Genomic DNA, 12,509 nt, shown 5'->3' with positions numbered 1-12,509 from the left:
AACAGGATGAGACTGGAACGGGCGATAGTGTTATGCAACTTACTGGTCAAACGACGACTCTCGTGAGTCGACACAGCGCACGAGATAGTATACAGATGCCCATACGGTTTTCGAGGTCCAACCAAAGGTGGAGGTGACATACATACTAAAATACGAATGGCATCAAAGCCTGGAACGCATATAGCTCTCTCAGTTTCGGGGCAGAAAGGGATGGAATCGAGGATGACGGCACTCACGAGGAAATTGGCAGTTATCCCATAACGTATAGCCAAGAAAAGCAAGTTTCTCAAGAGGATTCTCGTTATCGACGGGATCTCGGGGTAGCAGAATGGCCAATACACAGAGAAACTTCGCTACGCTATTCGACACACTTGACCGTGCAGTGCGCGCACTCGCCACTGTGAGCGATTCCGGGACGACGAATATGATGAAAAACAGGTAGAACAAGTGTCGGTGGCCAAGGCGAACACGGATAGGGTCGTCCCCATCAGGTAGATAACAAACCCTCCCACAAGCGGTCCAACTGCAAAACCAAAAGATAGAAGAGCCATCTCAAACGCATACAGAATTGATCTGTCAGACAGCCTAAGGGTTGTAAGAAAAAGCACCTTAGCAAACCGTTAAATGCACCAACCGTGAGAATGAATCACTGGTATCTGCGATATACGCCTAATAATATGCAGCCATGCCCGTCGGGCTCATAAACAAGACAGGCAGACGAAAAAAATGGGGCCGATATATTATAAATGGCAATCCCAGCGTGCAACAGTACAGATTACATAACATATCCCCATTAATGTCATGCCGTCACAACCATCCCGCGTCATGTCGCCGCCGGAATCACTCGATGGATTCAAACAGGCATGGAAAGAGCTTCCTCGACCGTTCAGGCGAAAGGAGTTTTCTGTACGTCTCCATGCCTTGTCTGTGCACTCTTCTAAATATGCTGTCCAGCATCCCGACATTGCAATGGACGCTCCACTCCTCAAAGAGCTTCCTAGCGCCCTAGTCCCAAGCAACGATCGAAGAATCCCATTCATGCAGTACGGTTACATCGTGGACAGTGAACGATTGGATGAGCTCGTCCAACAAAAGATGGGTCATTCCCGTGGCGCAATTTATCGCAATACTTGGTGTCATGATTCAGCTCCGTGACGTGGTCCATTATAATGTGAAATTCACAATGGTTTTCTGCAATGGGGACGGGATATTCTTCATCGCTATCAGTAGTAACTGGGACCCAGCGCCCTCCCACCGGTTAGAAGAGGTTGTGAAGGAATTGAAGGCCTTCTTAGAAGTGGATGAAGAACCTGTCTGGTGCCTGGATTCAGAAAAGTGGTACTGGACCCGCTGAGAAGTATTATGAATGATATGTACCTGTATCACTGTATTAATGCTATTAGGTTACACACATTTATGGGTCCAGGAGGAATATATGTATGTATACAGAAGAGTTCATGAAATGGACTCGCTTCAATCGGCCAGAATGAATTATTTACCCCTGTTCCCTCCTTTCGATGGCATCTCCACATAGCTTGTCCATTATATATATTCTAGACACCAGGTTCGGCATGCTGAGTAACTGAATCTCGCGGATTCCTAGATAATACAGGTACCGGTATCTTCACAAACGCCAACAGTACAAACGCAATCATAAAACAGATTGCAGTCACGACAAATATGGCTTGCGGGAATGCCAGTGCGACGGTACGTGAGTACACGAATCCGAACATAGCGGGACTTATTATCTGCTGTCTAATGACGAAATGTTTCACATGTCACTGCATCAGTCATCCTTGTCTTTCCCGGAACGGAAGAGGGAACTCACCCCAAAGCTTGTAATACACTCAATACTCCAAACAATCTCCCCATCTCGCCTTGACCCTCCTCGCTTGCACCCTCCCCCTCCTCCTCTTGATTTTTATTGTCACTAACTGCTGAAGTGTAAATTTCCAGCGCAAGTGCCTGCGAGATCGGCGTGAACGCGGCTGAGAACGACCCGATTATCGTGCCGATCACAAAGGTGTAGCTGGACGTGGCGGTGGCCATGATACAGCATGCAAGAACCTCGGAAGCAAGTGCACAGCGCGCCAGAGTCAGTTCTACGCTAGGCGAATTGATGATGGTCACGTTCGAGGATGGTTGACCCACGGAGGACTGGTCGGGGTGAGACATGCGAACGGACACAGCTCCGTATGAATCATCTGCGACGGGTGGTGTGTAAGTGGAAGTTGATATTCTCGACTTAAAATTTTGATAACAACTGCAGAACGAGACTGAATGAGATTGGAACGCGCGATAGTATTGTGCAACTTACTGGGTAGTAGGACCGTCAGGACGAGCGCGCGCGTTACTTCAGTAGATGCAAAATAATAATTCGTCTATGTAAAACGACGGCTCTCGTGAGTTTGACACAGTGCCGCCCAAGGTAGCATACCGGTATCCTTACAGTTTCTGACGTCCAACCAAAGGTGGAAGTAACATACTGGAATACGAATGGCATCAGAGCCTGGAATGCACATGTATAGCTCTCTCAGAAAGGAAAGAAAAAGTAATCAGGGATGACGGCACTCACGAGGAAATTGGCAGTCATCCCATAACATATAGCCAAGAAAAGCAAGCTCCTGTCTTTCCTGGGTTTTTCAAGAGGATTCTCATCATTAACGGGATCTCGGGGTAGCAGAATGGCCAACACGCCGAGAAACCTCGCAACGCTATTGGACACACGCGACAGAACAGGGAACACTCGCATTCCTTTGCTTCTCCCACTTTATATCTTGACCGTGCTGTGCGCTGCACTCGCGACTGTGAGCGATTCCGGGAGGATAGATATGATAAAGAACAGGTAGAACAAGTGTAAAGCGGTAGGCCAAGATGAACACGGATAGGGTCGTCCCCGTCAGGTGGATAACAAACCCTCCCACAAGCGGTCCAACCGCGAAACCGAAGGATAGAAGGCCCATCCCAAACGCATACAGAGCCGATCTGTCAAACAAGGGTTGTGAGACAAATGCCATAGCAAACTATCAGACGCACCAACCGTGAGGATGAATCACTGGTATCTGCAATATACGCCTGGTATGCAGCCATGCCCGTCGGCATACCTATCAGCTCATAAATAAGACAAGCGGACGGAAGAAAGGGGCTGAGATTATAGATGATGCTCACTCCCGAGAAGACCTTCAGCGATAAATGCAATCAGCAGAAACCAGTACCCGCCCGGAAGATGGTCGACGAAGTTGGCCGTGAGGATGAACGTCAGATCAGTGAGGATCAAGCCCGCCATGGATGCAGCCAACCCTGAGCGTCTACCGTGACGATCGGAGAACTATGTGTCTTTTTGGTTAATACTAACCAACCATGCCATCCATCGGAGACAGAACCCACTGGGGAACATACATACCGATCCCCACCACCCGGTTGTCAGGCAGCTGAGCATGCCCATAGTAGTAACCAGTGCTATTATACAGGTTAAAAAGAACGAAGAAAAGGTATGAGAAAGATGTAATATGGACGTACTCGCTGATAACTTCGCAACGATTGCTTGGATTTCTGGGTCCGTAGTACACCGTTCACGCGTCTTTTCGCTCCATTCATAATCCCGGACCGATGGAGAGTGATCATAGGTAGCGTCAGGTATAGACAAGTTCGAGGGAACATCCACATTAGCATTAGGGATGTCGTGGATACGCGCCACATCTGCCATGTACGTCGTCACGTCCAAGCTAGGATCATTAGGGAAGTATCCGGGTTTGTGGATGCGACAGGCTAGAAGAGTGTACACCTCAACTCTTGGCGCAAACGCAGCCGAGTAACCGATTGAACTGATAGGTGCGACGAATATGATCCTGGGCGGGTCGATCAGAAGAGAAGAACATAAGGATTAGTTGGCAAATGGGGCATTTTCTGCCTCGGTACTATGTACCGTACATGAAAGGTACCTCACCAGTAAGGCGATGGCCTCTTCCACCACGGACGCCTTCTCCATGATGCCATTTCTTGGGTGTGACTGTCGACCCCGTCATCTTGTGGTTCGCTTCCCATTAATGGGGCATTTTCTATCCCATGGGTACAGTCGTGCATGTCTTCAATAATGGTACGCTCACCCGTCGCCGCCATCATGGAGGTTTCTGTCCGGGAACAGGACGTCTGTGGCCAGGTACAATGGGGACGATGATGACCAAGAGCGTGGCAGTTGCGGTTCGGTATCAATGGATGGCATAATGTATTCCTCCCAGGGACAGAAGAGCTTCCCGGTGCGCACTCCGGGCCAAAGCCCTCCGCCAAAACCAGGATTAATCAACAGTTTTGTAGGTTTTATATATAGCAAAGGCTGAAAAACCCAAGTTGCTAGACCACTCCAGGATGTATGCACTGTATGGAAAATGGAAGGATACGAACACAAAAAAGTGACCAGTAAAGGAAGAAAGACAGTCCAACTTGAACAACCAGTAGCTGAGCCCTAACTCCCGCACACACATATACACGTCAAAGGATTTCCAACACTTTTGCTCGGATGTTCCTGGAAGTGATGTTGGTTCCGAGTCCCGAGACGACAATCTCGTTCTCCGCAGCGACCCTCTTGTACTCTCCGTTAGGCAGCTGTACGAGAAGCAACGCGGTGAACGGCTGTCCGAGGCGGGCGATCATCTCTAGTGCTCGGGTATAGCTGTCAATCCGGGACGCGGGGACAACGGGTAATGGCGCAACTTCATCAGAGTCAGACTCGGTATCAGACTCCGAGTCATCTCCCCAGTTGATCCCACTACTCGGACCTCGGATATGATGGATCCATGGATGCGTGAAGACGAATTTTTGTAGCCCATCCAGTGAAAGATCATCTGCAGTCGTGAACTTCACTTGGCCAAGCCCCGATACCCTAGCACGATACAACTTCTCATTGCTTTTGCATGGCTTCTCAATACTTCTCACAGAAAAGACGATGCATGGAAGGTGTAGACGTCGGGTTGCGAAACGGGCAGGGGAAAGACGGTTGATCTTATTATATATACTCCGTGCTTCTTGCCGGGGCAACTTGTCTCGTAATTTCTCGATGCATCTTTTCATTTCTTCTCCTTCGAGCGGTAGAGGGTTGTAAGGATTTTGGCTGTAAACAGAAACGGAAGCTGGGAGACAACTGTTGTATGACGACGACTTCCCTGACCACGCAAGCACAGTGACCTCGCCGGAGCGAGCCACGATCTCCTCCAGGAGATGTCCGAGAGCGTCGGTTCCTTCACCGTATTGAGGCCTGATATCGGACTTGAATATGCCGATGAGAGAGTACGCGACATCTTCCTCGACCGTCGCACTGCGCATCGAAGCGAGACGGAGTTTCTCGTGCACCCCGAGATCGGCTGGAGAGAATGTGACGATGGTTCCACGGGGGATCTCGGTGGCATCTGCCAGCTCTTGCATGATCTCTGGAGATTCCTTATGGTTGGAGCCAGTATCGCCGAGGTACGGTTTCCATTCGGAGTCGTAGAAAAAGATGACATTCGGTGACAGAAGCTCTTGCAAAGTCCACGCTCGTGTCATCCATATACTGCGTGCAAGGTCCCCAGACTTGGACGGATGTGCTACGCCAGCAAGGAATACGAGCGTAGCGACTGAATTTGCATACCATTTGTACATAGATGTAAGAGATTGGTTAAGGGTGGAGCTCGTGGACTTGTCGATACAACAGGTATCCGACCACGCCCAATTGTGGCCAAGTCTGCGCACCTCCTTGCAGAAATTGCGTAATTTCTCATTCAGGGGCGTATCGGGAAGGTTCCACACTGACTTAGATTCGACTTCATTGATGTCTTGAAATAACGGCTCGTTCCCCTGCCATACGTGCGAGAATATCACGTATCCGAAGAAAAATGCAACCACTCGTAGGATCCGCTCATTGTCCACCCCTGTCGTCATAGATGAAACAAGCTCCTTGAATGATGGATCAGCCTTGAAGATACGGATCCGCTCAGGGCCGTCGCAAAGGCGACCAGTAGTGACGTTGATGATGACGAGGGGACAATCTTTAAGGATCCTACGGATGACAGGATCAATAGCTGCAACCGTGTCGGACGGAGAAACGTAGTTTTTGCGCAGTTCTGTGAAACCGTCATTTGCGGGTATTATATCTACATAAAAGATACGTACGCCTGATTGCAGGGTCATGCGATTGTTCGATTATGTGCAACATAGACTTGAAAGCTTCGACCGCTTCGTCATACCGTTTTGCTCCATGAAGTGCCATATGCTTGGCCTCGTAGCCCCAAGGGCTGGAGGGGTCCGCCTTCACCGCCTATACAACTATTGTAGGGAACGAACTCGTACCGGAATGATAATATGCATACCTCGTTCGCATCCTGCAGTGCGTCCTCCCACAACCCCCCTGCTGCTCGAGCTCTGCTCCGCTTGATGAGCAGGCCTGCAGGATCCAAAGGGCTAAGGAGCAATGCAGCAGAGCCATGTTTTGCAGACCCGATGGCTTCATCACCAACATGGTCAAGTGCAGTGGAACATTTCTTGGTGAAATCTGATGATGGATATGAATGCGCACGTCAACCAGACTAGCGACTACGAGACATACCTGCGACCCAATCTGCAGTTGCCTTGCTCGCCTGGACGTCTGATGTCCTGATGATGTTGAGGAGGATCTCGACGGCTTCGGCTGTACGTCCTTCAGCATACAGTGTTTCACATAGACGCTGCTGGGCAACGGTATCCAGTCCATCGAAACACCACCCAAATATCTTCATGGAGGGTTAGATTGATAGGTAGTAACAGCAGAAGACCTACGAGCGAGACCGTTACTAGCGGAAGACATTGTCTATCCTTTGGGGCTAGGTGCTTCGCACGCACAATCAATGGTATCGCACGTCCGTAATCTCCCCTCTTCATGAACATAACTCCAAGGACCTGCGAAACGTGTCGGTGGTGATACGTCTGCATCACGCGAAGTACATGCCTGGGTGTAAAGGTAGAGGCTGTCGTCATCGTTGTCCTTGTTCGCTCTCGTAGCAAGGTACTCTACACGCACCACCGCCTCTTCTTGGTTCCCAGATTCAAACACAAGAATAAGCTGATTGGAACGCAGATGAATTATGAGAACGATCTAGATCAACTCATGCACCTTCAGTAGTAAGAGAAATCTAATGTCGCGAGGCTCGCAATCATGAAAGGCAATGTCGAACACACATAGCGCACCCTTTCGATCACCCTGGCAAAGCAGAGTAACCGCCATCGCGATATGGCCAATAGGGGATGGTTGAACCTGAAGGGACTTGAAGTGCATGTGAGAGAACTTGCACATAGAGAAGTGAGGAAGCAGACTCGCCTGCTTGACGTCCTCCATGGCCAGCGCCAAATGTTTCAGACGCACTCGTACAAGAGCGCGACTTGCTAGCACGCAGTGGCCAGGACTTGGAGCACTCCTAAGCTCTTCTGACAGCAGCATTTCGGTGTTCGTCAGGTCTTCCCGTGTCCATGATTTGAGGGTCTCGTGGTTCACTTGTACGAGCGGAAGCTGAGAAACACGAAGTGGCTGATGGATTAAAGCGTTACGCGATGTAATGATTATTAGCGATGCGAAGCTTCATGAGTGGACGTACACTTACACCACAGTCAAAATACTCAGAAGAAAGGACATGTCTGAGATTGTGAACCGTGATATTCCTGTCGCTCCCACATGCGAGATACCCCCCGCTTGGTGAGAGAGCGACACAGCTGATCTGTGAGGTGTGTGTGATAATGCTATTGATCTGCTTGTGGGATACGCAATCCCATAGTGAAACCGATGAGCCTGCGGCACATGCAATGAATCTACTGTTGGATGCTATATATACCAGAGACTGGCTCCCATGGATCGACCATTCCGAAGACACGGAGTTGGAAAGGTCGAAACAGGTGATTTTGCCTTTTTTCGCGATGAACAGTTGCTGGCCATCAGACGACCAGGCCAGCTGAGTGCCCAACGTTGAACCGGTTGAACCCTTTTCACCTGAATCGAACAAGATATTGCCATTGCGAGTGTTGCAGATGCGGAAACCATGAGTCTCCGAAGCAGTAGCAATGTGATTGCCGTCTGGGGAGAACTTGACGCCAATAACGAAGGGGTGTCGGAGGGGAGGAAGGAGTCGGACACCAGAAGTAATGCTGAATATCCAGACCTTGCTGTAGTCCACTGAGGCAACCTTAGTACAGTCGCTCGAGATATCGATCCCCAATACAGAGTTAGTGTTTTCTGTGAACTCAAGAACTTTTTCATGAGTGGCCGCATTCCAGACGATCGCCTTCGTTCCCTTGTCTCCGGATACCATCCACCGGCCATCCTGGGAAACGACAATAGAACGGACAGTGTCACTCGCCTGCACGGTTGGACCCTGTTGCTGCCCGTCTTCAATCTTCCATCGACGGATATCACCGTTCCTATGTCCTCCTACAACCTGACTTTCGCCGGCAAAGGTGACTGCCCATGTATCTCTCTGAGAGACAATTTGGATCCGTTTCGTATCTTAACCACCGCAGCCAACTGTCAGTACGGCCGCCTCAGCCTCTCTGTCTTCTGGTACGCACCCATCACCATCGCTGGCATGCCCGCCAACACAGCTCGTCCCAGAGTTTAGAGGGGGAAAAAATGATGCATCGAAAAGTTACTACTCGCGGCACCGATATATGATCACGACCAAAGGCACATCGTGTTCTTCAAGATCAGGATATCGATGAAGATTTGGCAGTGCAGGTCTTGGCAACCATCACTGAGTCCCACAAGACCCGCTTTCGTTCACACGACGCCACGCGTAGGGCAAGGGTTGGCAGAAACGTAGTAGAAGGAAGACGTGGTCACGTAGAGGTACATCTACAATCATCCAATCTCAGAAAAATATCCGACGCGTGCACCAATGCCCTCTGCTCCACACTCGGTCTCGACGCATCTTTGGGGTCCACCACGTTCTCACACTCGCCGATACCCTCAACCCTTCACTTCCTCTCGCCGGCGTCCGAAGTCCCGCCCACACAACCAAGGCCTCATGTGATGATAACACACATCCGGGTCGCACCCCTTCAGCGACGACCATCAGCAGGCTCACCAACGCATACACCATCCCAGCGAGATGGAGGAGGTAAGATGTATTACGATAGTGATATCGTTACCGGACGGACATCTCACCCATCGAAGCGTGGCATCAGTGCGAGTGCTTCGACGCCTCGTGATTCGATTCGGGCCGATCATAGTGAGGCAGGACTCGAGTTCCTCTTCGTCGCGTGTAAGTCTTGATCCTTTTCAGGTTATCTAGGTTCAAGGTGTAAATATACCCGTTCCAACCTGGTTTCTGTTGTCGAGGGCACGTTCTTCCATTCCTAATTATACAGCACCCTATCCGAATATGTCGATACGCTCAACAACGGGATCCCCGATCGACACCGGGATCGTGATGTACAGTTGAAGGGAAGCTGAGGATATAAAAATGCATAATGTAAGTGAGAATGTGATGGGCTCTGTAGGGAGGCCGGAGGTCGTGAGGTTGGAAAGGTAACGTCATTAGCGTTATTATTTTACAGGATCATCGCGGCACGATGCATAACTTACTTCCTTCACTTCCTACTACCAAATGTCCAACATCTTCCCCGGACCATCCCCCTCTCATCTGTGACATCCTGCCTGATGCTCTCGCGCATCATTTTTGGCCATTACAGCTTGCCACTGGTATGTAGATGAGTCAAGGGGCATCAAGCCTGTTTAGTATGTCGAAATCTACTTCGCGATTGGTGTCTGGGCACTGCTTGGTAAATCAGTGCCGACAGACATTTGACTATTGGTTGCGTCTAACTCGATTCAGCGGGGTGAGTCGGGCATCCATGAATATAAATATACACAATCAAAAGCTGGAATAACTACACTTCCATCATACAGAACATATGAAGCACTTACAACCCAATACACCTTCGATGTTACGTATCCGACACGTTCATTCTCGCGTCTCCACCTCAACGTCTACAAGTACTCCCTCCACGCTATTTTCATTCCGTCCCTCTTCACCTCCATCAAGTTCTTCGGCATCGAGAGGTCCCTGAGCAGATGCGGGAACCCTCACAAATGCCAGCAACACCAACGCTACCGCGAAACAGGACGCGGTCACCAGCATGATCGCCTGTGGGAACGTTGCGACGGTGCGAGAGTAAATGAATCCGTACACCGCAGGCGCAATGATCTGCGATCTGTATATACACATCACACGTCAGCGGTCCATCATCCAGTTACATTAATAGCAAGAGGGAAAGCTTACCCTAGTGCCTGCAATACACTCAGAGCCCCGAACAACTTGCCCGTCCCACCTTGGCCACCTCGTGCAGCCGTCCCGTTGTTTCTCTCAGAATGGTAAACCTCCAACGCCAGCGCTTGTATGGTCGGCGAAAATGCAACAGACATTGCTCCCACCACCGTACCAGCCGCAAATACGGTGCCAGATGTGGCAGCTGCCATGACCCAACACGCCACTATCTCGAGACCGACAGCGCAGCGTGCAAGGAAGATGTCTACGTTGACGGAATGATTTGGTCTTTGGTCTGCCAAACTACGCGAAGGTGGCCGGTGCGTCGAACGTTGATGGGAGCGAGAGCGCGAACGGAGGGGGGATGGGGATTGATGAAGAAGTGTGGCTTCAGGCGTCACGTCTCCGGAAAATGGAGTGTGAGAGGTGGGTGCTGCCCTGGACTTGAGGAATTTGATCATCACTGAAAAGAGGGGTAAAATGGGGACGTGCTCGAAGGACATAAGTGACGTGGTTCATACGCGGCAATAAGACTGTCAATACAAAAGCGCGGGTAATGCCGATCGACGAGAAATAGTAATTCGCCTAGAAAAAAACAGATGGGTTACCGATCACGGAACTCTAGCATTATCATCCTTACGGTCTCTGAAGACCAACGAAACGCCGCAATAGCGTATTGGATGAGAAACGGCATTGAACCCTAAGACATAAAGCCCTTAGAAAAAGTGAGAGGAATACAAGGTGAGATTCTTACTATAAGGCTAGTGGCTAACCCATAGGACATGGCCAGAAGGAACAAATTCCAGTCCTTCTTCGACCGTCTTGAGGGGGTTCGCATCTACAACGTCGCGAGGTAGCACCACAGCAAGCGCACTCAAAAATCTCGTCGCCTCTTTGAAAATACGTCTCAGGGTGGAAACGTTCATATTCTGCTCCTTCTCTTGCTTGTACCGAAGACGCGCCGCGCGCGCCTTGGCTTCGGTTAACGACTCCGGCAGAACGAATATGAGAAGAAGAGTATAGAAGAAATGACATGAAGCGGCCATGAAAAAAGCGGACAGGGTAGATCCCGTGAAATGGATAAGGAAACCTCCTAAGAGGGGACCAGCGGCAAATCCAATAAACATAAGACCTAGCGTGACGGCAAATATTTGTGATCTGCATGAATGCGTCATCAGAAGAAGAATTATGAGCAATAAGAGGGAGACCGAACCGCGCAGATGGTTCACACGTATCAGCTATATATGCGTGGTTGGCAGCCACACCCGTTGGCATGCCTAGATCGCCGATAAGACGAGTGACGATGAGGTGAATGACATGCGCTCACTCCCGAGCAGTCCCTCTATAATGAATCCAGTGAGGAGAAACCAATAACCACCCGGGAGGTAGTCCACAAAGTTCGCCGTGACGAGAAATGTTAGATCCACCACGAGTAAGCCAATTATAGACGCCGCCAAGACAGGACGTCTGCCATGACGGTCGCAAAACTACCCCCAAATCACTGAGCTGATTCAATTTTCAGTCAAAAGGGACATACATTTGCCCACCAGCCAGTGGCCAAACAGCTCAAGATACCCATAGTAGTGGTCAGTGCTATAGCGAGGTTAGATTCAGAGCAGCATAGCGCATCGAACAGAATTTGGTGTCACATACTCGCTGAAAGTTTTGCGACAGTTGCCTGCACCTCTGGATCGGAGATGCACCTCTGCCTGGTCTGCTTGTCTTCTTCATAGCCCGGGATCGTTGAAGGGTAGGTGATGTTTAGGGCAGACAAGTACGACGGGACATTGGCGTCAGTGTCTGAGGTGGGTGCTGCACCAACTATACGGGGGGCAATTGTGTAGATTGGGCTGTCAGGAAAATACTCGGCCTTGAGCGTGCGGCACACCAGGAGGGTGTAGACTTCAACTCTTGGGGCAAACGTAGCAGAATAACCCATCGCGCTAATTAGCATACCAAACGCAATCCTTGAGGAAGGAAAAAAGTCAAGTGTCGTTGTCATCTTTACCCAGGTGAACGACTGACCAGTACGGGGAGGGTCTCTTCCACCATGGACGTTTCTTCCACGAGGCAACCTCCTCTGCGTGGATTTCGTCCTCATCCGCGTCGGTATTGAGAGAGCTGCCTTCAAGCTCGTCGAGCTCGTGCGACGGTGTGTCTGGAACGATGCCATCGTCTCTGGAGAGCGACATGGTTGCGCAAAGTTGGGGCTGCAACGGTCCTCCTTAACTGCGGGAATGCCACCAGACA

General features: G+C 50.2%; 3 protein-coding genes across 3 annotated transcripts; all 3 read right to left on the bottom strand.

Moving 5' to 3' along the window:
* Window positions 1-1,553: 1,553 nt before the first annotated feature.
* Window positions 1,554-4,025, bottom strand: F5J12DRAFT_892869 (major facilitator superfamily-domain-containing protein; the record flags this gene model as incomplete). Its single annotated transcript, XM_051747608.1, has 11 exons — window positions 1,554-1,755; window positions 1,829-2,204; window positions 2,318-2,381; window positions 2,438-2,509; window positions 2,576-2,714; window positions 2,770-2,985; window positions 3,041-3,104; window positions 3,169-3,328; window positions 3,404-3,459; window positions 3,520-3,848; window positions 3,931-4,025. 11 exons carry the CDS (start codon window positions 4,023-4,025, stop codon window positions 1,554-1,556), a joined length of 1,773 nt encoding a protein of 590 aa, XP_051600059.1.
* A 463-nt stretch (window positions 4,026-4,488) lies between these two features.
* F5J12DRAFT_939557 (uncharacterized protein) lies at window positions 4,489-8,572 on the bottom strand (the record flags this gene model as incomplete). The annotated part of the gene is made up of 10 exons (XM_051749666.1): window positions 4,489-6,095; window positions 6,145-6,289; window positions 6,342-6,523; window positions 6,578-6,740; window positions 6,787-6,800; window positions 6,850-7,069; window positions 7,121-7,531; window positions 7,605-7,748; window positions 7,833-8,500; window positions 8,563-8,572. 10 exons carry the CDS (start codon window positions 8,570-8,572, stop codon window positions 4,489-4,491), a joined length of 3,564 nt encoding a protein of 1,187 aa, XP_051600058.1.
* A 1,384-nt stretch (window positions 8,573-9,956) lies between these two features.
* F5J12DRAFT_892867 (uncharacterized protein) lies at window positions 9,957-12,451 on the bottom strand (the record flags this gene model as incomplete). The annotated part of the gene is made up of 10 exons (XM_051747607.1): window positions 9,957-10,206; window positions 10,275-10,722; window positions 10,781-10,844; window positions 10,900-10,959; window positions 11,033-11,417; window positions 11,473-11,536; window positions 11,587-11,746; window positions 11,797-11,852; window positions 11,913-12,226; window positions 12,285-12,451. The coding sequence occupies 10 exons, from the start codon at window positions 12,449-12,451 to the stop codon at window positions 9,957-9,959; spliced, it is 1,968 nt and encodes a 655-aa protein (XP_051600057.1).
* Between the last annotated feature and the right edge of the window lie 58 nt (window positions 12,452-12,509).

The sequence above is a fragment of the Pisolithus orientalis genome, assembly GCF_024613125.1.
Source record: "Pisolithus orientalis strain OTSU chromosome Unknown F5J12scaffold_14, whole genome shotgun sequence".
NCBI classification, from domain to species: domain Eukaryota; kingdom Fungi; phylum Basidiomycota; class Agaricomycetes; order Boletales; family Pisolithaceae; genus Pisolithus; species Pisolithus orientalis.
This window is presented reverse-complemented; position numbering and strand designations above follow the sequence as displayed.